The sequence below is a fragment of the Drosophila innubila genome (genome assembly GCF_004354385.1).
Source record: "Drosophila innubila isolate TH190305 chromosome 2R unlocalized genomic scaffold, UK_Dinn_1.0 1_C_2R, whole genome shotgun sequence".
NCBI lineage: Eukaryota > Metazoa > Arthropoda > Insecta > Diptera > Drosophilidae > Drosophila > Drosophila innubila.
The window spans coordinates 12,558,114-12,586,111 of NW_022995374.1; the positions used below are offsets into that span (position 1 = coordinate 12,558,114).

Genomic DNA, 27,998 nt, shown 5'->3' on the forward strand with positions numbered 1-27,998 from the left:
AAGTATAAATCATTTTTTTCGTCAACGTAAACAAAGCGCAATAAAACAAAGAATTTAATAAACGTGAACAAAATTTAGCTGGAAGTGTTGCCAATGAGTATCGAGTTTTATTTACATTCCCTCAACTCGACCCTACAGTCCTTCGCCCAACAAGTTGAACACCTTGCTGGCGTCGCTCTGCAAGCTGTCGTGTGTTTTAGAAGCGAATTCGATACGTTAACTGGCGACTGGCAGTGGCAGAGTCCCGTTGAGTTTACCGCATTGCAGGCAACCTTGTTGCAAGTGTTGCTGGTGTTGCTTCTGGGAACGGGGGCACTCATTGCCTGGTCGTGGGGCGTCTATGGTCAAGTGATCACCGAAAAGTTTGTAAGGCCAAGTGAGTGAATGACACACAAACAAACATATGTACATTTATACAGTAGCTGAAGTAATTGGTTTGACAAAGGAGCAAATTTATAAGTATCCTCTTAATTAACAAATAGCTCAGCCCAATGAAGACCATTATTTAATTTCTTTATTTTTAATAAGACAATTATTAATAATTAGTAAATAAAAAGAAAAATACTTGACTGACTGCACATATTTTTATATTGAAAATATATCGGTACAGTATTTGTAAATTTTGTCAAATCTGTATTTAAAATAAAATAAGATGCTTTACAATTCTTAATGGTATGGTATAAACCACGTTTCAGGTACTTTGAAGGAAATTGAAGAGCTTAAATTATCTGTGGCGAAATTAAAGTTGCCCAAGGAGCATTCACCCAGAATCTAAACATGTCCAAAATCAAGCGATTCTTTTCCAAGAAGAAGGAGGAGGCGGCTTTCAAGGTAATTTCATATTTATTTCATATTAACGCTTTATTAACATTTATTGATTTTACAGCTGCGCATTGGTGGCGGCATGGGTGAAGGCCACAAGTTGAATGCACCGAAGCCGGAGGCACCGACCACCAGCTCCAGGCGTAAATTGGATGTCTATGTGCCTCCCAAGCGGAATGAGCTGAGCAACGAGGCACGTGCAGCTGCCAATGCAGCTTTATCACGTATTGATAAGAAGGATACACGTGACTTCAACACCTCACTGGCTGCTATCAAGGCACAGGCGAAGCGGGAACTGGAAGCTGAGCGTCGCCAGAAGGATGAGTTGGCCAACGCAAGCAGCTCGGTTAGTTCTGTGCCCAGCAGCAGTTCCTCAGCTGTTGAAAACAAGAATCTAGCCTGTCAAGGTGTCTTCTTTCGCTGTCCGCTTATCGGCGAGGAGATTTTGTCCAAGAAGGCTTGGAAGATTAAGATCAAGGAGTTTCTCTATCAGCAGCTGGAGAGTGAGCGCGGTTTAACCGCCTGTTTGATCATACAGAACTGTAACGTGAAGGAGAAGGCCGACGATTGCATAGCCACATTGATTAAATATCTGGAGAACATCATCAAGAATCCGAATGAGGAAAAGTTCTGCAAAATACGCATGTCCAATAAGATCTTTAGTGATAAGGTGCGATATGTGGACGGCGCCTTGGATGTTCTTTATGCAGCTGGCTTTAGCGAGGTTCAGATGGACGATGAGCCTTTCCTCTTGTGGACCAAAGAGCAAACCGAAGAGGGTCTTGACCTGGCCATGATTGTAGAGTCGCTCAAGAACTCGGAGCCCATACAGCTTGAGCTGGATCGCAATATTAAAGTGCTTTTACCATCGCAGGCACGTCGTGTTGTCTTGCCAGATGATTTCTATCGCATCTCACCGGAGGAGATTAAGCGGGAACAACAGCTGCGTGCCGAGGCAATTGAAAGCTCCCAAATGCTTAAGACAAAAGCTATGCGGGATCGCGAGGAGCAGCGTAATTTACGCATGTATCGTTATTCACTGATCAGAGTCAAGTTTCCCAATGGTCTCTATATACAGGTGAGGCATCTTATTTCTTTCCGATTCAATTCTTAACTTATTCTTGATTCTTTCAGGGCACTTTCCATGTATATGAGAAGATAGCTGATGTCTTTGAATTTGTACAATCTTGCCTGGCGGATGAGTACCTTGAATTCAACTTGGTGGCCACCAGTGAGGGAAAATTCAATGAGGAAGACATGGAAAAGACATTATACGACTGCAAGTGCGTAGTTAAACTTGACATGCTATTGTTTTTTTTATTCACTATGTTTATATGTATTTGCAGACTCATTCCAAATGTTCTACTTCTTTTCACCGCACCGGCAATACCAACTCCAGTGGCTGTTGATGTCAACTTCTTGAAGGAAGAGCTGCTGATGTTGGTGCAGGCCATGTAAAATACATTTATTTCCTTTGGGCAGTTAATCATACGAACGGCAGCACTACATTCACCTATGTCGCCACTTATATGGCCGCTTTTAAGTTATAAAGTTGTTGTTATTATTTATTGCTATCTATTCAAATCAAATGTAAGCACATGTTTCGAATTAACTACTGATGGAAAGTACCATATATTTTATTTACTAGAGTGGATTTTTGCGAGCTAGAAATTTAGTACCATATATTTTATTTACTAGAGTGGATTTTTGCGAGCTACAAATTTAGCTAGGTAGCAACCTTTTGAACCAAAACAGTGTTACAGCACTAGTCTGCCAACTTATGAGGAAAAATAGCGGTTTCTGGTTGGAAAGCATGTAAATTTAAAAAGTTAGAAAAAATATGAATGGCAAAAAATAGCAAACGAACTTTGAAAATGGCTAGCTATGAAATAGCTAAGTTGGCAACAGTGACAATGACAATCAGCTGTTTCGCAATTTTTGCCATGCGGTATTTTGGTATCGTCTTTCTACGGTCACATTGTAAATGGACTTAAAACCAAGCATGCCAGCCCGTTCTTTGTTGCGACATGACTGTGAAAACAAGTTGGCATCACTAAAACTACATTTGGATATCAGCTGTGCCGTCTCGAATTTTTTGACAATTTAACGTGATATTGAAGCTAACAAATAAAAATTAGCCAAAACCACCGTGATTATGAGCTTAAAATTCCATTGTTAATCAGTGCTAAAAAGGTGAATGCGACCAAGTTTGAATTTACTAGTGATATGCTAAAACGCAGGTGAGGCATGTGCTTTATTTAATACAATAACAAACAATAACAACAAAAAACTCGTAGTTGATACGCTTTGTTTTTATTGCAAGAGTTCAGAATAAGCAGCTTATCTTATACACAAGTTATAAATTATGTGTGCGTGTGTGTGGCTCAGTTAAAGTCATAAATGGAATAACTGATGTCATGTTAAATGCGGGGGATGGTCATCTTTTGATAATTTACGGCTGCCTCGACGTCGACGTCAGCGTCTGTTGCATGCAGCGCGTGAGGCGTCCAGCTCATTATCGAATTTATTGGACAAACAAGAATTGTAATTTGTAATGCGTTGTTAATTAACTTAAAGGGCGCGCAGTGACAGCCCCTTATTGGGCTAATGAGGGATGCAGATGTGGGCCAAATTCGTAATCCCAAAAACGCAAGCATTTTCAATTTAATGAATCCATTTTCATTGCAACATTTTGTCTGTCCATCGGCGCCGCATCGAGGAACGGTAAAAGAAACAAACAGCCAGTGCTGCCAGAACAGCCTTATTTCTCCGACAAATCTGGGGTTTTTTTAAGCTCAATTGCGGGAAAACTACGAATAATGCGAGCAATTTGGATTTTTTTTTTAAACATTATGCTTTTTCTGGAATTTTATTTCAATATATATGTATAATATCTATGTACAGTGGCTCCCAGCATACTTAATCCACTACGTATTTAACTATGTTTAACATAACACACTATTAAACTTAAAAAAAAAATATTATTGAAAACCTATTTTAAAATGTTAATAAACATGAAAAGAAAACATTTTTCTGTTTTTATTTTTATTGGAAAATTTAACCTTCTCCCCCACAAAAAAACTCTTTTTTTGTGTCTCAAAAGTTGGCAACACTGCAACCAATTGCAGCCTTCATTTGCAGCAGCAACAAAGCCAATTTGGCGCAAATCTTCTCAGCCAGAAGGCAAGTTGATCTTGGGAAAAGTAAATAGAGAAAGAAAATCGCCGCAAAGCAAACTTAATGAATCTTTTGTGTGGTTGCAGCTTTGGCTGCTAAATTAAATCGAACGGCGGCCCACAATCTGCCGCCAAATCGAAAAGTTGTAGAACCCGCTAGCGATTCAAGACACGCAGCCAAGCTTTTGGCCATAAATTGGCGAGGCCAACGAATTTGCTATTGTTGCCGCTACTTATTATAGCCATGGTATCATGGTATCTAGGCCCCTTCATTAAACGGCCACAAAATGCTTGACCAATGCCCAATGATAGTGTGGGTTCAGCGTCAGGTTCGAGTGCGTGAGATATGCATTATTTATCTAGCGTTCAACAGAATTTTCTCATTTTTGCAACTTCCTGGTATGCATTGCTCAGATAGCGCATAGTTAAGCGTCTTGTAATTTTTTTTTGCCTGATAGAGAAATTGAGCCTTAACTAGTATTTGGGACATTCTCAGGCTGCCTCAGCTTATGTTGCACGTGCCACAGCCCGTTGATGGCAACCTTTTGGCCAGTTGCTGATTGAACGATTCGAAAAAAGATCATCACCCTTGAGATGCTGCCCAGAGAGATGATGAGGTGCAAATTGTGGCTGCCATGAAATTGCAAATCAAGCAGCTTTAACTCCACGCTGCAACTGCAACTGCGACGGCAACTTCTGCCCCCAAATCGACAGCCGGCACTTGCATTTCATTCAAAATTGTTTACTCAACTCAACAGAAAATTGCAAATCGAATTTACACCGATTCTCTTCCCTCCCCCCTTCTCTTGTGGTGTGTGTGTGTTTGTGTGTGTGAGTGTGTTCCGACAGCTTCAAGTCTGACGCCTGACGGTTGATTTGTTTTTGCGGTTGCCACGAACCACTCAAACAATAACAACAGCACGAAAGAAAGGTTAGTTTTAGCACGCCGAAGACTTAATACCCTTGCAGATCACTATTTTTAATTTTCGATCGAAAGATTTTATGATATAGAGCAGTGAGTTTGATTTCAATATCTCAGGAAAAAAAAAGGTTGTTCATACATAAATTTGATTTTTAACCAATCATTCCTTTACCAGTTTTATGATATTTATAGTAGTTCCAACACTTGTACCGGTTAGGTTGTGGTAAAGTTGGTAGCTCCAAGAGTTGACCAAATTCACATAGTCATAACTTGCTCAAAACTGAACCGATTTTCAAGCGGAATGTCATTTTGATCATTATTTGGTCCCCAAATTGATTCGGCATTTAAATTTTAATCATCTAGAAAATTTGATATTTTTCGATACTAAGCCAAATATCATCCAATTTTCCATACATACCCCTTGACATTTTTTCAATATCTTTGATCTCTCATAACTTCATCAAAATAAACCGATTTTCAAGCGGAATGTCATTTTGATCATTATTTGGCCCCAAATTGATTCGGCATTTAAATTTTAATCATCTAGAAAATTTGATATTTTTCGATACTAAGCCAAATATCATCCCATTTTCCATACATACCCTTGACATTTTTCAATATCTTTGATCTCTCATAACTTCATCAAAAATAAACCGATTTTCAAGCGGAATGTCATTTTGATCATTATTTGGCCCCCAAATTGATTCGGCATTTAAATTTTTATCATCTAGAAAATTTGATATTTTTCGATACTAAGCCAAATATCATCCAATTTTCCATACATACCCCTTGACATTTTTTCAATATCTTTGATCTCTCATAACTTCATCAAAAATAAACCGATTTTCAAGCGGAATGTCATTTTGATCATTATTTGGCCCCCAAATTGATTCGGCATTTAAATTTTAATCATCTAGAAAATTTGATATTTTTCGATACTAAGCCAAATATCATCCAATTTTCCATACATACCCCTTGACATTTTTTCAATATCTTTGATCTCTCATAACTTCATCAAAAATAAACCGATTTTCAAGCGGAATGTCATTTTGATCATTATTTGGCCCCCAAATTGATTCGGCATTTAAATTTTAATCATCTAGAAAATTTGATATTTTTCGATACTAAGCCAAATATCATCCCATTTTCCATACATACCCCTTGACATTTTTTCAATATCTTTGATCTCTCATAACTTCATCAAAAATAAACCGATTTTCAAGCGGAATGTCATTTTGATCATTATTTGGCCCCCAAATTGATTCGGCATTTAAATTTTAATCATATAGAAAATTTGATATTTTTCGATACTAAGCCAAATATCATCCAATTTTCCATACATACCCCTTGACATTTTTTCAATATCTTTGATCTCTCATAACTTCAAAAATAAACCGATTTTCAAGCGGAATGTCATTTTGATCATTATTTGGCCCCCAAATTGATTCGGCATTTAAATTTTAATCATCTAGAAAATTTGATATTTTTCGATACTAAGCCAAATATCATCCCATTTTCCATACATACCCCTTGACATTTTTTCAATATCTTTGATCTCTCATAACTTCATCAAAATAAACCGATTTTCAAGCGGAATGTCATTTTGATCATTATTTGGCCCCAAATTGATTCGGCATTTAAATTTTATCATCTAGAAAATTTGATATTTTTCGATACTAAGCCAAATATCATCCAATTTTCCATACATACCCTTTGACATTTTTTCAATATCTTTGATCTCTCATAACTTCATCAAAATAAACCGATTTTCAAGCGGAATGTCATTTTGATCATTATTTGGCCCCAAATTGATTCGGCATTTAAATTATAATCATCTAGAAAATTTGATATTTTCGATACTAAGCCAAATATCATCCAATTTTCCATACATACCCTTGACATTTTTTTCAATAGATTTGATCTCTCATAACTTCATCAAAATAAACCGATTTTCAAGCGGAATGTCATTTTGATCATTATTTGGCCCCAAATTGATTCGGCATTTAAATTTTAATCATCTAGAAAATTTGATATTTTTCGATACTAAGCCAAAAATCATCCAATTTTCCATACCTACCCTTGACATTTTTTCAAAAACTTTGATCTCTCATAACTTCATCAAAAAAAAACCGATTTTCAAGTGGAATATCATTTTGTTCATGATTTGGCGTCCAAATTGATTCTGCATTCACATTTTGTACATTAAAAAAATGTCATATTTTTCGACTATAAGCCAAATATCATCCAATTTTATATATGTCATATTTTTCGACTATAAGCCAAATATCATCCAATTTTCCTTACCAACCCCTTGAGGTTTTTTCAAAAACTTTGATCTTTCATAGCTTTGTCAAAACTTAACCAATTTTAAAGTGGAATATCATTTTGTTCATGTTTTGGCGTCCAAATTGATTCTGCATTCACATTTTTTACATTTAAAAAATGTCATATTTTTCGACTATAAGCCAAATATCATCCAATTTTCCTTACCAACCCCTTGACGTTTTTTCAAAAACTTTGATCTCTCATAACTTTGTCAAAACTTAACCAATTTTCAAGTGGAATATCATTTTGTTCATTATTTGGTCTTCCAATTGATTCTGCATTTAAACCGGAGCCGAAACCGTCACCTATATTTGTTTCGATTTTATTCCCTGGTTATGAGGTAGTTATTCTAGATATTTATTCCGATAAAATTAGTTTTGATATCTAAAAAAGTACACCAATTTTCCATTCTAAGGATTGATTTTGATATCTTTTTTATTTCTACAAATAGTTATTCCAAATGGACCTTGATTAGTTATTTTTTACTTGTCCCAAAGTGTGTTAATGGCAAAAAAGTTACTTGACTAACTGTAATACTCTTTTGCAAGGGTATAACAACAACAATTTCGAGCGCGCCCTTTAACAAGCGTTTAGTCTGCGCCTGCGCTTGCGCCTTCTTCTCCTCCTCTTCGTCTTGCTCCATCTCCAACTTCTCTGACTCTGACTCTGACACCTCGTGACCCGTTCCCAGTGCCCCGAAATTGATGTTGTTGTTACTGTGTAATGGGTAAATCGGTTAGAACCGTTCCCCTTCAAGACCCGACACGCAAGCGCCCTGCATTTACATATTTTTGCCTGCATTTGAACTCTGAACTCTCAGCTGAATGAATGTGGCAGCAACAAATACAACGACAACAACCTTCTGACTCAAAGTTGAGACGGCGATTGCAACCGCACAGCGGCAACATCAGCAGCAGCTGTGGCACAGCTACAAAAACGGAAACGCTGCGGCTGTGACAAAACTCTACTTTGCCTCAATTAACACTTTTGAACTTGACAAGCCGCAAAGCACACATACACACACACACACACAAACGCACACACACGCAATCAGTAGCGATGGGGGCTAATCATCATATTGAGTCCTTACTTTTATGCTAATTACGCAATAGCGGAAGAATTCTATAATAAAACTTGAATTATTGCTTATCAAATCTAATTGCTGATATTTTTAAATACTCTCTTTAGTACAGAAATAATTTATATAGGCAAATTTATTTAGCTAGATAAAAATAAGCGAAATAATACGATTTTAAATTAATAAAAGCTTTAAGATTATTATATAAATAATATCAACAAATTATGTAAATTTTTAAATACAATTTTTAACTAACTAACAAGCTTTTTAATTTAACAAATGTTTTCAAATTAAAATTACAAAATTGTTAAAAATGTTCATTAAAAATTAACTATATAATTAGATTCTAAATAGCCACAAATATATATAGCAGATTGCTTATGTACATAATCTCCCTTAGCAAAAAGATCTTCATTCATCTCTAATTTGCAATCAGAAGAATAAGAACTTCCGGTCAGCATCGTTGCTGTCTGCCTCATTGAACGAGTTAAATGTTGCGTAAATTTTTATGAATGAATGAGAAATCTTGTCATCTTGTGGCAACTGGCAACGGGCAACGGGCAGCATCTCTATCTCCATCTCCCTCGTATCACGCGCTCATCATTCGCGACCAATTAGCGCAATCAGCAAGTGGATGCCACCAAGTCATGTATGCAACATGCAACTATCTTTATTTATTCCCTTCCCTTCCTCTGCCTTGCCACAAACAGGCAACGCCTAGACAATTGAGGCATGGAAAATCTACGCAAAAGTTCACAGCTTGATAAGATTAATTGGTGTCGCCTTCCGCTGCAACCCTGCAACTTCCCCCTGCCCCACTGCCTTCCTGCAACTTCTGTTGCAGTCAATTTCAAATACATTTGCAATTTGTCAAATTTGGTAGCTTGAAGATAAATTAATTTCGGCATCGATTTGATCGCTTGTCTCTTGAGTCATTTTGCATGCGGCGTGCCAAGTTTTTTGCCTGTTGGCTGCCTCATTTGGTTGCATGCCTCGACTGGGCTTTGGCCATTGTAAATGTGCTTTAATGACCATTGGTCAGCAAATCTCATTTTTTGTCGTCGCGCGCCAACGTTGGACATGCTCGACATGGACCGCCTGCTGACACACACACACACACACACACACACATAGATACACACACACACACACACACTTAGTCAGCATTGGTTGCCAAATGCTTAGCTTAGTAGTAACTGGTACCTGCCCCAAACGAAAATAATGACCAGTGTCCACATGCTGCACATTTGCACATATTTTCCTATTTTCCGTATAGCTTGATCTCCCTCTCTCTCTCTCTCTCTCTCTCTCTCTCTCTCTCTCTCTCTGTCTCTCATCACTAAAAAACTTTACACTTGGCTTTTCTCCAACTTGGTCGCACATTTGAAAAATGACATTACAAATTGCGCACATTTGTCTAATTAAATCCCTGCTCCAATAACGAGTTGAATCTTCTTAGATTACAATCTCACAGCGGTGCGTAATGGCTTTGGTCAGTTTCAAGAAGAAGCACGGTTTTTTTTTATGTTAGGGGTCTTTCAAGTGGTTTCCTTTCGCCAGCTTTTTCAGGTGGCAATATTTGATTGCTTTGTTGTCAGGTAATTCATTGCGTATACTTAATATTCTTGTAGATATGAGTGTCTTTTTGCAATCTTGAAATTAAGTTGTTGTTTAACTGAAATTGGAACTCGAAATTGACCAGCGATTAAATAAGCTTCTTATTATAACTAATCCTAACAATATTTTGTATTTGTATTTATTTATAATTCTATTTGTATTTTTATGTTCTGTAATGTTTATAATTTTTTAAACTAAAATTTTTTTTAACTTTAACTATTTTTTTAGATTAATAAAGATGGATGCATTAATAATAGGGAAATTATTATTTCATGAAAATTTCAGTTTTCACCTAAAACTCAAAGTTTTTTGTATAAATCCTGTTGCAAATACTTTATTGTCGTGTTTTAAAGATTTTCCAATGAAATTACAGTTTCTCAAATATATATACACTTAATTATAATAAGTATAATATTAAAATAATTAGAATTTCAGTACTTTCTTCTCTCTAATATAAATACTTAATTCTTTAATATGCTTATGAGTATTTTCAATTTATTTAAAAGGTTTATCTTGCTGTCAATTCCTCACACTTTCTCCCATTTATTCTGTCTCTATCTATTCTATAACCATATAATATCGATTAGAAAGAATTAGTTGTGTCCCTCGTTAAAGTCCAAAATAGGGGCTCGAGACTTTTAAGTGGCCCTCAGTTGCCAGTACATAAAGTGCTTGCTGTTGACCAATTAGAGCTCATCGAGTGGCCAACGAGGCTGCTGGCCAAATGCAACCCCTTAAACTGGACCACAGAATACATAAGCGAATGACCGCACACAACACCAACAACAATAACAACAATGACAACAACAATAGCTGCACCAGCATCTAATGAAATTAAGTGAAAATAAAATCAAATAAAATATTAACAAAAAGCCGAACGAAACGAAGCAACTTTACTCTCAACTCAACTCAACTCAACTTTTCCTGCTATCAGTTGCCACTCGAGTTCTCACTCAACTGATAAGAGCACGTGTTGTTGCATGCGCCATCTCTTTCGCACATGCAACTGCGCTCAATGCTGCAGGCTACCTCCCAGTTTTCGCTCAGTCTTTGAGAGATGGTTGCAAGAAGTCTAGAGAAAAATATCAAATTTCTGGTATGGATCGAGATAACGATATACTATTAATATACCACTAATTTCCATTTATTCTATTTAACTTGTAGATTTGAAAGTTGCAGGTAGAAAATAACATTTTAATTTCTGCAAAATTGGTAATCCTGGAAATACTTTTCGAAACGGTGTCTAAATTGGAAATTTTGAAGTTAATTTTAAATTTAACTCAGATAAATTTGACAGCCAACCATTTTGTTCTTAAAATATTAAAATTTCTGGGTACTTAAATTCTCAAATTAAGTCAGAAGCGATCCTTAATTTAAATTTCAGGATATAGTAGTATGCTTTCAGTCAAACTTGGAAAACTATAACTGAATGTATGGCAGGTAATTCTTAGCGTTAAGTTGTGCTTTAAATTGAGTAATTAAGCGTTGATTATTCGCTGTTTTTAAAAATTCCAAATAATGTATTATTCAGATGATTGATATATGTAACTGATTAATGAAATACATTATAGCTTAAGTTGTTGCTCATCTAATATGTGTCTAGGAGCTACGTCATAGGCCCGTTTCATTCAATTCCTAAACTGCTTATGTAGTACACATTATCTAGTATCGATCGTTCTCTGCTGCCTTTTCAATTTTGAGTTTTGTTGTTGCTCTATTTGCATTTTCAACTTTGAAGCATGTGTTAGTGTGCGACAGCAACAGAAATACGCAGCAGTTTTCAGCCAAAGCAGAAGAGTGACACACGCTGCGAGTGTGTGTGTGTGTGCGTGTCTGTGGGAGAGAGCATGGGAGAGCGCGCGAGAGCAACAGAACAGTGGGCATCGGTGTGGAGTTGCTTGCTCACAATATTACCGGCGGCAGAGCAAGCATGCGCTCTCTGTCTGACCAGTTGACTGAGGCGCACGCGACGCTGCTCTTTTATTCGCTCGAGTTTGACTTGAGCTTCGTTCAGTCTCAGTTTTAGTCGCTGTTTCAGTCTCAGTCTCAGCCTCTGTCGCAGTCGCAGTCGCAAACGGTGCTGTCGTTTGCCTTTTGTGTCGTGAGTAACTCAGTCCGGTTTTGGAACCCAACGTTGAGCGCGTTTCGCGGATTGTGCAGTGCAGTTTAGTTGTTGTCAATGTTGCTTGTTGTTTTTGCCTGCCTGACAAATCCCATTTTCCCATAAATATCAGTGCGTCTCCTCTGTGTGCATGCAAAAAAAAAAATTAAATAGCCGACGGCTTTCCAGTGAATTATTGTGCAAATTCCAAAAGATACAAACACAAACAGATGCAGCTTAGCGATAAGTGATACAGAATATCCCCCCCAAAAAAAATAAGAACACTCAAAAAGCATTAAAACGTAAGTTAAGAACTCGACAATTTTTTGGTTGTTTTATTTATACTTTGCAGATAACAGAAGAATTCTATCTCAAAAAGAAGAAAAGTGTCTTTTAGTTTTTGGTAGATTTGAAACGCATATTGTGATCTGATTTCAGTTCATGAAAAATAATACTTCTTATCGCTACACACGCACACATTGAACGATCATAAAAAATATTTGAATAGAATTGAAATAAGGCTTCGGCACTGATAAGAGTGATTTTTATATTAGTGTCAGAATTTATAAACTGTTTGCCTGAGGCAACACTTATTTGGTGGAAATATTTCCAACTTGGGTACTCGAATTTATATTTATGATTAGATTACAATTTAGCTGGGGATTTCCCAATGGCAAAGGAATCGCTTGCAACGCCAAATGAATAATGCTTGCCACAATGCAACAACGAAATCATGTACAAGTGATTAAATTAATTAATGATATAGACACTGCGCAATAATGTCCACGCACACACAAGAGATGGAAGAGAGTCTCCACTCTATCTATCTATCTTGCTTTTCCTGTTCTTCTCATGCGGCATGCAGCATGCAGCGCGCCACATGATGCAGGTTGCTGTGGCCACTCGGATCTGTCGGAGGCGCACAGATCGTTGTCTTAACTTGTCGTACACGATGTCTTATACGTGTAGCAACAATTTATTTCGCCCGATCCCGATCCACTCGAAATCGATGGACAATCGCTGGGCGATCAATCAAGCCTCTTAGCTAGACTTCGCTATGATCAATATTCTCTAGCTAAAAATAATCTGAGACGCGTTATCTTTATCGACATGGTCAGTCGAAGGACAGTTAAGAATCATTTTGGCATCATCATCATTTATTATAAATTAACTATAAAATGAGCACAATACCGAGGAAACTTAAATTTGAGTTAAGAACGTGAAGTTTTAACTCTTTTCTGGTAAATTAATCGCTTTGAAACTTGTAGGATCAGTTGTTTGTAATTTTATAATGTGATATGTATTAGTTTAATAAATAAATAAACTTGTAAATAATGTTGGTTAACAATATGTAGCATTTGTAATTAAAGATTATCAGTCATAATAGTATTAATACATTTCTAAGAATTTAAAATTATAACATTTCCGTTTTCCGACAATCGGAACATGTCTATACCAATCCATTTCTTAAAAACTTGTACTTCCAATCCGAACATAAATTTTCCACAAAAACAAATTTATCTTGAGATTCTATTACTTCAACTTTTCTTATTCGAATTTTTTTAGTCTTGTTTTACAAACTCGAACTTCATATATTTAGTTTTTTTCTTATTAGACCTTTCTTATATTCCGATTTACTAACTTGATCTGCTCTAATTTCAAGTTCTTTACTTGAAATGTTTTTATGACAAACTTCTCTGTCTCAATCTTTTCCAAAAAAATAATTTCTCTAACTCATTTCCCCATTACCTATGAGTTAAATCAATGTATATTATTGATTCTAATTAGAGAAATAATTAAGCTACAATTTTGCAAAATTTTGAATATTGTCTATAAGGAATGTTTATTTTTGTTACTCAATATTATATATGATAGAGTCACAATCAATGTTGTTTATCAGTTGAGAAAGTAACGATTTCGTTGGCAATAAGCTTCAATAAGCTGGAATATAAACAGCACAGTATATTTGTATATATTTGATTGATAAGACTTAGGTATAGGTACGCCTAGAGTACTCAATGTGTTTTATAGATGAGTCAGATGAGTCTCGTACATATAAGAAGAGATCTTATACTATACACATTTTGGAGTTAAAACTCTCCATTAAAAGTGAACAACAGAAAGCAGCTCATTTGGCTCGCACTTTGGTTGTTAAGATCGTTTTATGACTGCGCGTAATTAGTTTTTACTTTAGTCCACATATTTCCAAGATGTTTTATGGTCCAGCTGCCCTAAGTTGGGTTTAGTTTTCTCGCTGTTTTATGTGCCGACATAGAGAGGGAGAGAGAAGAAGACAGAGAGAGTGAGAGAGATGCTGAGTATGTAACTGTTTTTCCTACTAATATCTGTGTCCAAAGTGCTAATTGAAGCATCTCCAAGTCAGCTTTGAGAGCAGGGTCAAAGGAGTCAAAGTTCTTTGCTTTTTCTGTGCTTTGTTTATAGCCCTGTTTTCTTTTTGAGGAGCAGAGACAGAGAAGGAGACAGAGAGACGTGTGTATTTGCTGCTCTGTTCGAGTGACTGACGACAAGTGCCTACACCTCTTTCAGGTAAACTGTCAAACTGGAGATTGTTGTCGTCGTCGTTGTGCCATGTTTACAGACTTCGATGTCGAATTAATTAAACTAACTTGCAACCCCATTCAAGCTGACAACCTAGACAAACACTCACACACACACACACACACACACAACAACACACACAAACTGCACCTCAATTTGTACTTTTCAAAAGTAAATTTGGCTCTCAGCTTAAATTGGTCAATGTAATCCGAGGCCATTGTCCAGCCTCAGCTTGAGTTATCCTTAGGGCCAAAAACAAGAAAGGGACATAACCTCCTTCAACTCAGGTTGAGACAATGTTCAGCTCTTTGTTTGACTTGCAAGTTAAGTTTAAGACATGTTTCACAGATTCTCAATTTTTAATGAATTTAATTTATTTCTATTATTATTTTAATTCCTTTATTCAATTCACATCACTACATCTTTAAACTTAATATTTAATGTGTTTTAAATTACATATTTTATTAATATATTTATAAACATTAAATATATATTTTTGCTGCATTTAATTGGCTTGAATAAAACCTTAAGCTGCACTTTTAGCACTTCACTCAATACTGTTTTTCTATATTCAAAACTAACTGAGATGAAATTTAATTTCCTTGAGGTCAAATGTTATCCATAAAGCTCGTCAGCTTAGGTGCCTCTTTGCCACACAGGTACACACATCCTTGCCACATGTTGTCCATTGATTGGAATATTCATTGAATAGTTTTTAAGCTGATTTATATGCCATTGTCTGCTGTCGACAATTTAATAAATATTTAATTTCAACGCTCCTAAATCCACACATAAAAGATTCAATCAACTCTGAAGAGAGAGAGAGAGAGAGAAGGCGAGAGATTCGAACAGAGCGAGGGATGAGCTTGATGATGATGTTGTTGCATTCAGGTATTAATAATAATAATAACGAGTGCTCGCTTATGACTTGCAGACAACGTTGTCGTAATTTGCAAAACGCACAATCGCTTCCTATAAATCAAGACGAGAGAGAAGCTCGGACTGCGACTGGGACTGGGACTGGGACTGGGATTGAGTTAGGGATTGAGTCTGAGTTGGGAAACCTGTTGTACTTGCACTCATCTACTCTATTCAGATCAAATGGAGCAGCAGCCATAATTCACCTGGCGTATAATGAAACGTATTCAGACAGTATTCATAGTATTCATAGACAGTATTCGTTCGCCTTTGTCAGTGCACCCAAAAGGCCCCAAATCTAAATCCAAATCCAAATCCACAAGCCACAGACGTCAACTGCTATCAATCTCAGGTGAAACACAGTACGCTGCCTTCTATCCAACGCCTCTTGCCGAGCACAGTCTCTCCCCTTCCCATACCTTCCCTTTCCGCACATTTCAACTCCCCCGCCACAGCCATTAGATGGCATCCCGCTCAAAGGAAAGCGCCCGTCGCAATAGATCGCACATTGCAGATAGAGGCGTGCCTGCCACTCCACTCCACTCCACTCCACTCGACTCCACTCCACAACACAACTCAGCGCACAGAAGAGGGCCACAAACAAAGGCCAAGACTCAGAGAAACTTCACGAACTTGGGATACGCTTTGAATTAAGATAGTATTATAGATATATTTATTTTTTAATTCTTACTGCTTCCAAGTTATAGGCATACATTTTACTTAAATTAGTTTCTTTTCTATATATTTATGTCTGCATTATTTTTCGACTTTAATGTCTCTGTCGTTTAGCCAAATCCTTTTGCTTCTCTCTCTATTTTTATATTAAAACAGTGGTGTCCAAAAGTAGGCAATAAAATACTTTTTCCTTTCACAGGTGATATACACATTCTGGACACTACTGTGTTAATCAAGTTTCCATATCTTTTTAACTCTAAGTTAAGTTCGTAATAAAATAAAAAGGTTCAGTGTCTTTCCGTTTTTGTTTTTATTTTAAAGTTTTAGTTCCAAAACTGTTAATCTTTAAAATTTTTGTATTTTTATATTTTTTTTGAGGTTTTATCAAGATACCTTTATGATCTGTTACTCATAATAATATTACAATACAATTTTTCATTATTTAAGGCGAATTAACATTATTTTAAACTAAAAAGACAACAATAAATTATTGAACAATCAATGGTAAATTTTATAATGAAAAAAAGAATTACATTTGAAACTTACAGACTTACAAATTACATAATTTTGTCTAATTCTTAAAGTTTCCCATTAAATATATTATAATTTCTAGTGCATAGATAAAAGTTAAGATGACGTTCTTATGCTTCTTGTAGTAATACACTGTTGATCATTATTCATATCAAATATCTGATCATATTTTCATGCTCGCTCATCCTTTCAATCTCAATCTTGATGTGCAAGTGATGGCATTCTTTCGATTAGAGTATACAAAAGTGGAAAACCAAACAATGCGCTGCAATTTCTCAGCCACAAAGGATGAAAACGCAGCGCGTATGAGAAGCCAGAAGAGTTTGGAGTTACCAATTCATCCGCAGATTTCAGTTTTGGATTCAGCTTGGATTCGTGGAGCGCCTTTAGCAGTTGTTCAGTTGTTATAAATTATAGTGCCGCATGGAGTATGGAGAATGGGGAGTGGGAATGGGGAATTGGGAAATGCGAAATGGTATATGGTGTATGGCCTGATGGTGGTGGTGAGGCGGGTTCCTCTATAGAGTGAAACTTGGGCGGCTATAAAAACAAACCTGCGCCCCCGCACGTAGCATCAACTAAAGCTACAGTTGCTGTGGCAACGTTGGTAAATATTTTACAGTGTACCGCTGTAAAATTTGGTATTCCAAGACGCCACACACTGTTGCTGTTGCCGTTGCTGTTGCTGTGGCAGCGGCTCTGGTTGCCATTACCACGTTGTAGGCATGTTGTAAATGCCAGCCGATCGCTGGTGGATGTTGTCGTTGCCATTCGTCTCTCAGTTCGCCCTCTTCCACTGTACGTTGTCTTGGCCATAAAAACAGAAATGAGCCCACGTTTTAACATGGCGAATTTTCATTGCTGGCGGCGCATCAGACAAATCCAACTGAAAAAACCAACAACAAATTGCATGGCGAAATACATATACGAAAAGTCTCACCTTAAATCCCTCTCATTAGAAATGTTCTCATTATTATTCTTATTACCTTTTTTTTAATTGCAAACAAATGGTAACAGTTTGTCAGCTAATCTCACTTGCAAACAGATAATCTTCAGTTGCTAAAGTTTTCCGCTCATTCGATTATCTTAAAAGGGTTCTTATAACTGATAGTATAGGTTCTACAGAGTTGCTTCGTCAAATCTTCACAATTTGACAGCTAAACTAGTTTATTGTGTGATAATTCAGCTCTGTTTCGAATTTTCACTGCATTCCTTGTCTCTTCACGGTTTTTATACAAAACTCCATAGGTAACACGCCTTGGGATTATAAAATCTTAAGCTAATCGCATTTATAAACTGATAATCTTTATATGGTAAAAATTTCAGCTAAATCGTGTGTCTTTTAAGGGTTTTAAAAAAAGATACTAGAGGTTTTACGTACTCGAACTATTAATATTCAACAGTTTCTCAGCTGATCTTATTTATGGGGTGATAATATAACGCTGCTGACAGTTTTGACTAAATCGATTGTCATTTGAGGGTTCTTGCATGTGATAGTATGGGTTCTCTGCACTTTGATCAACAGCTGCGGCATTATTTGATGGGCACAACTGTAGCAGCAACCCACGCGACGCAGAAGGAGCTGTAAGGTGGGGAAATGGCGGAGGGGTTAGTCAAGTAGGAGACGACAGACAAACAAAGCGCCGCAGTTGTCAAGCGGCAACAACAACGACAACAAATGCGACTCTGTGCTATGCTAATTACTGGACATGACGGCAACGAACGCTTTTGGAATCGGCAGCAGGCAAACAACAACAACAACAAATAAGAAACAAGCGACCGTCGACCATGTGAACAAAAGGCGCAAAACGTTTTACGCACACTCCACACACAGACACACACACACGCTCATACACACAACCACAAGTCGCAGTCGCATTTGCATTTGCATAAGCAGCCATAAACTTAACAGATACTCGCTACAAACAACAACAACAACAACAATAAAGTCGCGCGATCGCAGATTTAAACGTATGGATATATGTGTACATACTTAGCGTGTTTTTACTGTATCCAAACCTTTTGCTTTTCTTGGTATTTGCATATGTATGAGTGTGTTGCGAAATTCACACAGTAAAAGCGCATTTCCTTTTTTAGCAGGAAGCTTGCAAAATCTAATTTTTTAAAACAAATCGCAAAAAATACTTCAAAATGACATTTTTAGACTCAAAAGGCTATTTGGAGTGTCATCTCCAATATATTGAATTATTTGCTATTGTAAGATGCATTTATGTTTATTAATATTTGCTTAAAACGTATCTTTGAAGTTTTTCCTAGTTTGAAGATCAGTGAAAGATCAAAGTAGACAATGTTATCTAAAAGCTATAGAAATAGTTTATTTTTATATAATGAGAAGCTCATTAAAAAGAGGTTTCTTGTTTGGATTATACATATATATAAAACCCTTTTAGTTTATGAATCGTTTTTATTATAATCACTTCTTAAATAATATTCATTTTAAAATAAAGCGCTTATTCTAAATCTGCTTTTCATTATACAAAATTGATGTTAACTTTTAACTCAAATCATTTTATATTTTAAAGTTAAAATTTATAATGATAATGAGTTCATAAAAATTAATTTGCTCACTCAAGTAGTGTAGATAAACTATAATGATTACAACCGTAAAGGGATAATTTTTGTAGTATTCTTAACCGAACTCTCTGATAGATATTTATACTCGTAAAGAAATATTTTATTGAAAGCTGTTCTAGTTACCATTTGTTAGCTCATTTCGCACAATTGTACTGGGTGACGACAGTATAATGAACACTTCATCTCTTCGGACACAACATCATCAATCATCGGGCGTTCTTCGTGATATTCTGAATTGAAATGGAGTCATCGAGCCGCGGGTGAGCATTAGAATTGCACGATGGTCAATTCTAATTAGAGCTATTCAATAAGAGAGTCTAGGAAACCAGTTTTAATTATAATGCTGAGAGGATTATGTGAGGAAAGCAGAATAGCAGGAGGAGCATTGGTTAAAAGATGACAAAAACAAACATGATAAACATGCCCATAAAATGTCAACAACATTTTCAATTTCTTGTTATGGTTACAAACCCAAAAAAAAAAAAAAAGACAAAGACAAAACTTTCGTTTTTCCTCCTGCTTGTTTTCCTCTTTTGTGCAAATAAGAAAAATACCACAGGAAGGTAGTCAAAGAAATGCGACTGAGACTCACGATATTTGCGTGCCATCGCAAAATTGAATGGAAGTCAATTGGCAGTCACGTTTAACTTCTTCTGCGATTGCCAACAGGCAATCCTCCTGTGCTTTAGGCCAAGACACTACACTCCAGAGTTGGTCAAATTAAATTGTCAGTCGTTGGCTTGCGACGATGTTTTCTTTATAAGGAGTATGGGGGAGGAGTTGGGCCTTTTTTTTTGTTTTTATTTTGGCGATTAAACAAGCAATGAAATCCATTTCGAAACGCTTTGAAAAACTCTTCAAGTTTTTCACATTTAAAAGCAAAAATTTTCGGTAAGACAATTTTATGGCCATGAAATGTGTACAAAACAATGACAACGACAACTGCTGCAACAGCAACAACAACTGACAACGGCAGCAACTGTAACTGACAACAACAACGACTGACAACAACAGCAACTGACAACAGCAACAACAACAACTACAACCGAGGAGAAGCAGAAGCAGGACAAAACGAAAATCACGAACCCGGAAACAGCCTCAACTTTAGACTCTTTCAACTCTGTAACTCTCCTCGCTCTCTTACTTCCAGACTGCAGTTCCCAACTCCTTTTTTAAGGGGCGGTTCAATTATTCTCTATTATCACTAGACTACTGATCGTAGCTGTCCTTATAAAAACAGCAGACAGTTAGATCACTGCCATTTTTCATATATACTTACTTTTAACACGTTTACTTTCAAATCTTAAGCTTTGCTCCTTGAGATAACAGAGTGATTATTCCTTTGAATATATTTTTTAATGATATACTTTTCCTTTCTAAATTGTGGTAGCTGTTAACATTCTTTAACAAATTATATCCATTCGAAATAACCCATAATATATCATCACTAAAAACACTTCAATAGTTTTCAACTTATTTGATGTCCAAGCCTCGCTTTCTAAATAATAAAATTTTTATTTCAAATGCTGAGAAGATTTTTAGATCAATTCAGATGCTGAGAAGATTTTTAAATCAATTCAGTCTGCTTATTTTAATTCAAACTTAAAATATTTAATTTATTAAGTTAATTAATAAAAATATAAAATAGAAAATTAATTAATCTACAGAATCTTTATTAAATCTTGAGATAAGTAGAACTGCATTTTTATTATCAAATATCTCATGCAGCCCTCGCTTATGGAAACTATTTCTCTCTCACTCCCCATCTCTTTTTCTCTGTCTTTCTTTGCCGTATCACATGTGCGAAATTTCTTGTTGTTGTCTTCAATTTCTTCATTTTGGACCAACCGCCCACCGACACCGTATGGCGAAATTGCCGCTGAAGATCGGCAGAAGCTACGGCTAAGAGCGAAAGAGAAGCAGAAATCAAGAGATAGGGGAAAGAAGGAGGAATTCGCGGAGGAAACGTAAAGCAAAGAACCGGTCACTGAAAATTTGTTCGCGCTTGTTGACAATTGTCGTGTAAGGGTCCATAAAGAATTTGAAATGTGCAGCGCGCATGTTGCCGGACAATGGGCAGAAGCAGTCAGGCGGAGAGGGAAGGGAGAGGGGAGGGGTAACGTACAACCAACCAAGTAGACTTGAAGCAGTTAGTTAGGTGTACAACATGACGGCTTGGTTTTTTGTTTTTTGTTTTTTGGCCAACGGCAGCCGTGCTGAATGTCGAGACTGGTGTAAATTACTTTAGCGCAAACAACGAATGGAGGCAACACAGTAAAAATAAAAGAACAGATGATCCATTCAAGCCTAGCTTCAAGTGCGGCCAGTTGTCAGTTGCAAGTTGCAAGTTGCAAGTTGGCAGTTGGCAGGTTACTTGCCGCAGAGTCGTCAAAGCTGCAATCAATCATTTTGGCCAAGTGGCGGCGTTGCAAGAATGCCTTTTTTTTTTCTCTTATATTTTTGCTCAACTCAAATGGGAACCTGTTTCGATTGGTTGTCGTTCTTGCAGTTGTTGTTGCTGCTGGCTACGTTGCTATCAGTGTTAAATCTACAAGATCATTTTCTCAGCGCTACAACCCATAATTTGTGATTGTTATAAACTCGAAACGGGCCAATCGACCGACAGAGCAACCGTCAATCAAATCCAGGCCCAGACCCGTAATAGACTCGTCGTCGCACGCGTAATAAATTGAAACGTTTCTGATGTCTTATGGCCAAGTTAGTTGTTGTTGTTGCTGTTGTTGTTTCAGTTTCAGTTGTTGTTGCTGTTATTGTTGCAACTGGCATTCAATCATTTGGCATTGCAGTTCACTTGAATTTTGGGCTTTCCAATCGTATCTGTGTATCTTGACTCTTGGTTTCCCAGTATTTCAAGTGGGCCATTGTCTATACATTGTTGTTGCCAGTGCTTCCAGCAGATTCTCTTGATTTATTTGCCTAGAATTAAGCCAGAGTTAAGTGTTGACAGCCACACTGGCCTATAGCCAAACACGTTCCAGCCACAAGCTGTGATTATAGCTCAAAAAACGGGAAGCAAGAAAGTTGGAATTGATCTTAGCTTTAATCAAAGTATAGTCAACTATTTGAAGTTTGTTCTGGATGAGGCTGTGAGTAGTTAGTTGTTAGTTTTAAAACTAATTTGAACAGTATTCCTCAGCTATTCTTTGACTGTTTTCCGTCGGCTATAAAGTACATGGCTTTAACTATTTGTCTAGAATGTCTAGAAAAAAAAGTATATTTTTTTAGAACAATTAATATTCATGTTTCTAAATTGTAATGAGTAAGGATTAAGATTTCTTTTTATCAAGCATGTTTTAAGAATCTCTAAGACAACTTGATCTGAAGTGGCAAAATGATTGTTTAAGGCATTTTTTAAAATTTTAAATGTACTGAATTAAATTAAGTTTATTTTTAACAAAATTGAATAATGTTCTCAAAATATTCAATAGAGTGAAAATTCAACAAAATAACGAAATTAAAATGCTCTGGGAGAATTAGGTGTCAACATATTGATCATATTTCTTTATTCGAGTAACAGATACACCAATTCCGATTAATTGCTGGTCATAAATTGCAATCGAATATATTTTTAATAGTCCCAGCACTATTTTACACTTTTTGTACTAAATTCTTGAGCAAAAGTGATCTATTTCAATTGGAAACGTTAGTTTATTTAATAAATATATGTTTATAATATATTTTCGATTATTTTATCGAATATACCGTGACTCTTTCATAATGCTTTATTTGCTTTGCTGTGATTTAAAGTCACCATTTGGTACATCTCTCATCAGCGGCATCGTTGCCATATCAAATGAATTGCATCTTGGATGTGGAAAGCTGCAGCACGAACTGACTGTCAGACCGCCCGCCCAGCAGACAGCCAGCTTGCCTCACTCGACGATTGCCATTCAAGCCTTCAAATTGATTGCTTATCACAGCCAAACGGTTCCCCCAGTTAGCCCAGTTAACAGTTGAGAGACAAGGAAAGAGAGAGTTCCAATCCAAGGGATTTCTTAGTGTTCAGCTAGCTATAATACGAGTAGGAGTTAAAATATCTATGTATATACAGTATGTATTGTAATTGTTCGGACAAGAAAAACATATTCCCAAAGTTAAACCCTAATTTATCTGATTTCAATCTTTTTTTATTACACTACGAATTATGTATAATATAAATTTATTTTGTGATTTTTTTTTCATTGTCAAATGAACTTTTTGACGTACTGTATTTGGAACCAAAGAAAACAGAGTACTAGTTCCAGTTTCAGTTGTGGTTCTGGTTCCAGTTCTACCTCGATCCTTTTGGGTTTGTTGCGCCTATCGCGAACTGTCATCATTTTCAAATTATTTCTCGTTGAATATCTAATCAAGATTCATGCATGATCGCGGCTAAATTGCTTCCAGCCAAGACACATAACCCAACAGCAACAGCAACAACAACAACAACGGAGTCAGCAGCAGGGCATAACAATTGCAACAACAATGCATAATGCAACAAGCTGAGCAACAGGAACGTGCAACAGCACCGGCAACAACAACGTGCCCCCAAAAAGTCAGACGTTGCCTCACTTGGATTTTCTTTATATTTTTTTGTCGTTTTATTTTTATAAATATTTTTTTGCATTGTTTTCTTTTAGCCAAGTTAATAGTGTTGTTATTGTAGGCCAATTTCTAGCTTTTGGGCCAATTGTTGCAACAACAACAACAGCAACAACTTGCAACAGTTTCCCCTTTTGTTTGTTCTGCAGAAGCAACAACATGAATTGCATACAGGAATTAGCTTTAACAATTGTTGCGAATATTCACGAATGGCACTCGCAATGAATCAGTCGCATTCATTTTATTCACTTTGTCGTTGTTTATTGCACACACTCAGATCAATGTGTGTGTGAGTGTGCGTGTGTATGTGTGCAACTGTACTTGAACTTTAACTCATCTTTATTTTGCTTAATTGAAACTAGACAGAGGCTGTAGGTAAATATGTAATTCAATTACACACACTGCGCGCCTGAGTTTATGACTTGAGTCAATTGCCAGCTAGTTGACTTGGCCAGCACAGGGTCTTTCCATATTCCAAGTTCACTAAAAGATTTTTGAGTAAAAAAAAACTAAAATCATAAATATTTCTTTGTGTTTTGGGTGCATTTATGCTGAGCCTTTTTATATAATTATATTGTACCTCTTTTCTTTAATATAATATAATATTTTAAAAGCGATGTTAGACTTTCTATGTTATATAACAGCAGGTTTGTGTTATGTTAAATAAGCATGCTGATGCTTAGAACGATTAAACGTCTATGTTAAGCTTGCTAGTTAGTTAACAGCAGCTTTACGATATGTTAAAGACATGTTGCTGTTCAGAGCGATTTAACAGCAGTGCTAAGATTTTTATGTTAAAAAAAACGACTTTATGTTATGTTTACTATAATTATGACTATTATATTTCACTGATTTCACCAAACTTAATTAACATTTATTATTTATGTAAATAACTTAATAATTATATAATTATAATCAAAACTTCCGCATCTGGCACTTCAAATAGACTTCTAAGTTATATCTATTTATATGCTCGAATGCTGGTTCATTTTCCAAGTGCATTTAATGACAATTTTATTAAATTATTGAGAACTTTGTCTTCGTTTCCCTCTTTAATTTCATGTTGTGCTTTGTGTGGTGTCGTTGGTGTTGTCAGTTAATTGTTATTAACTTTCGTGTGACATTTGTGACTTTTGGTGTGGCATCAATTGACGCCATCTCTATAAGGCAAGCAGCAGCTAATTGATGACCCAAAAGTGGCCTCAAAATTGTTTTTATTAGATTTACACACAAGCCAAAGAGCTTCAATGCCCTTCTGCCTCCCATGGAGAGACGCCACTGTCTGCAGCCAGACAAACGGAAACAATTTCGATCATAAACTATATATAAATTTGTTTTCTTTTCTTCTTTTTTTTTTTGTATATGATACCAACACAATATAATATCGCCTGCAGCTGAGAAGGTATGACATTTTTATTTAGCATTTTGTGAAAAGGGTTTGCAAATTTACGAGCCAAAAGGGGGTGGGGGAGAGGGAGAGGGGTCTGTTTGGTAAGAAGAACGGGTAACGCCTTTTCAGTTTTGTTGGCAAATTATTATCGGGCATGCAAATCTCTGGTTGCATCGTAAATTGATTTTTATGCTTCTGGTTGCAAGTCAAATAATGTAAACTTCTCGTTTTCTCCCTATTTCTCCTTCTCTTTCCTTGTCGCTGTCGCTGTCTCTGTCTTGCAGCTGGCTGCTGCTCCTGCTGCTGCTGCTACTCGTCTTAAGGGGCAACAACGTAATTGAAATTGAAGCCCTTGTGGAGGGATTGCAAGTCAAGAGACGTTAACTAGATCCGGATTCAAGGATGGTGCTCGTGTTAAATGGCGTGCTGCAGGACGATTGCCCGATGGACACAAACAGTTTGTTCCTGCAGCATCCCGTCTATAGAGATTATGCACAGCAACTGCACTCCATACAGGCCAAATCCATCGGTCCGGTGGGTCTCCTCTATGTGGGACAACGGGAGTTGGCTGCTGCAGCGCCGCACGACAAGAATATCAACATAATTGGCGCCGATGATGCCACCACCTGTATTATTGTTGTTGTCCGGCACTCGGGTGAGTCTCTTAAATTGGCTTCGTTTGGCCCATTAAATTCTAAGTTTACTCTATCTCATCCTGCAGGCTCTGGTGCTGTGGCCCTGGCACATTTCGATGGCAGCGGCGTGGATGAAGCCGTCTGCACAATGGTGTCGCGTGTGCAGGAATTGGCGTTGGGTTATCCCGAAGGACGCATCGAATTGCAGCTGATTGGTGGCTTTCGGGACTCGCAGGGCTATGGCGAAGATGTCTTCTATAGCATTATGCGTAAGTTTTGTCGAAAATGAAGTTAATCACATATGTTTTAAAAATATTTAAAATCTCTGTCTCTCTCTAAAACAATCCTAAAACAATTGTCGGGTCCCTGAAACCAACTTTAGTTGCTTTCTCATATCAAAATATTTGATTAGCAATTTTATAAAATTTTTAAGGCATTGAATTAAATTAAAGTCATTTTTAAATGCATTTTAAATATATTTATTTAAATAAATCAATAAATTTTATTCCTATTGAAACTCTAAATAAATTTATGGCAGCCGATCTTTGCGACTCCGAAAATTTGTCCATTAAATGAAATCTGATATTTCAGGAGCAATGTCAATTTAAATTAAAAATTGAAAACTAGTGAAATTAAATTTTCAGATTTCGTTTGATACTTTGATGATTTCTGTAACTGATCTTTATTATGTTTAATTAACTTGTGTTTTATTTACAGAATCATTCCACAAGCATCACCTCGAAATTGACTTGACGCAGGCGTGCGTGGGCGAGTTGAACACAATGCTGCGCGGCGAGATCAACTGTCCGATCATTTATGGTGTGGGCGTTAACATCAAGACTGGCGAGATCTTTCCGGCCTCATTCCCGGATCGAGGTCCAGATCGACAATTGCGCGATGCGCGCATCTTTATGGGTGCACAAACGGTAGGAGGGAGAATCCTCAACTGCTATTGATCGAAACTAATAGATTTGTATCATCTACAGGTGTTGGACGTTTATGACTCCACGCTGGGCATGCTGAGAATTGGACCATTCAACTATGATCCATTGCGTGGCGCCGACTTGTGGCTGTCACAGACAGATGAGTTTCTGCTGCAACATTTGTCCTCCAGTCCCGACGTGGAGCCGCCACATTTTGCGCCACAGGTGCGTACTTAAAACTCTGCCATTGTTTTGATGTTATTTGAATGTTGTGTGTATTCTTTTTAGATGCGTGCCACCATCAGATTCATACAGGAGAACCAGTTTCCCGCTGTCACCGTCTTCAGGGACAATCGACCCCGATACTATAGACGTGATGATGCCACGGGCTGCTGGGTTTTGGTTAGATATTAAAGATTAATTTAGTATTTAGTTGTTAAACAAATAGTGAAAACGTTTTTGGAGAACTGTCAATACATATTATACATATACATACATATATTAATAATAGTGCATTCTGGCAAATCAGATGTATATTGGTGCATGTGTTAATTGCCGTTCCTCACCGTTACCCTCCCTCCCTCTCTGCCGCCCTTCTCACCACACGTCTCGAAAACTTCCTAATTACCACACATCATTTTTAATTATACACATAATCGTTGCTTCTGCTTACACATTTTTGCAATTTAATTGTTGAGTTAATTGTATTTGGCTGTAATTGAATTTGATTGCAATACTTTAATTATAACTCGATTAGCAATTCGATTCACATGTCGATCGAGCATTGTATCTCAAATATATCTTATTCTCTCTAATTACATGTAGATTCTAGATTGAGTTCGGATATAATGAACAACTTTGGAATGCGCCTTATTAATGGATCTGAAAGTAAAACGATAATTATATATATACATTATTATTATTATGTATACATACATATATGTAAATATATATATGTAATTCTTATTAATGGAATTTTAAAGAGATTCTTAGCAAAATATATATACACATGTGTAAACCAACATTTAATAAATGCAATCATTTTAGTTGTAACTGTAAACTGTAATCAAACTTAAAGAAATTAAAATGGCTTGGCTATTCGTAAATACATACCACTACAAAAGTTAGA

General features: G+C 36.6%; 3 protein-coding genes across 4 annotated transcripts; all 3 read left to right on the plus strand.

Annotated features, from left to right (window-relative positions):
* LOC117784665 lies at positions 1-803 on the plus strand. Its single transcript, XM_034622467.1, has 2 exons — positions 1-376; positions 696-803. The coding sequence occupies exons 1-2, from the start codon at positions 94-96 to the stop codon at positions 773-775; spliced, it is 363 nt and encodes a 120-aa protein (XP_034478358.1). The 5' UTR covers positions 1-93; the 3' UTR covers positions 776-803.
* Positions 696-2,434, plus strand: LOC117784664 (UBX domain-containing protein 6). Its single transcript, XM_034622466.1, has 4 exons — positions 696-831; positions 887-1,900; positions 1,957-2,105; positions 2,169-2,434. The coding sequence occupies exons 1-4, from the start codon at positions 778-780 to the stop codon at positions 2,278-2,280; spliced, it is 1,329 nt and encodes a 442-aa protein (XP_034478357.1). The 5' UTR covers positions 696-777; the 3' UTR covers positions 2,281-2,434.
* Positions 2,435-2,893: 459 nt separating this feature from the next.
* Positions 2,894-27,996, plus strand: LOC117783959 (protein N-terminal asparagine amidohydrolase). Of its 2 annotated transcripts, XM_034621539.1 has the most exons (7): positions 2,894-3,062; positions 25,596-25,966; positions 26,033-26,215; positions 26,664-26,872; positions 26,933-27,094; positions 27,158-27,271; positions 27,695-27,996. In XM_034621539.1, exons 2-7 carry the CDS (start codon positions 25,714-25,716, stop codon positions 27,704-27,706), a joined length of 933 nt encoding a protein of 310 aa, XP_034477430.1. In that variant the 5' UTR covers positions 2,894-3,062; positions 25,596-25,713; the 3' UTR covers positions 27,707-27,996. The 2 variants fall into 2 exon arrangements, with proteins under 2 accessions (XP_034477430.1, XP_034477429.1); XM_034621538.1 differs by lacking the exon at positions 2,894-3,062 and adding an exon at positions 11,995-12,343 and having other exon boundaries at positions 27,158-27,996.
* The last annotated feature ends 2 nt before the right edge of the window (positions 27,997-27,998 follow it).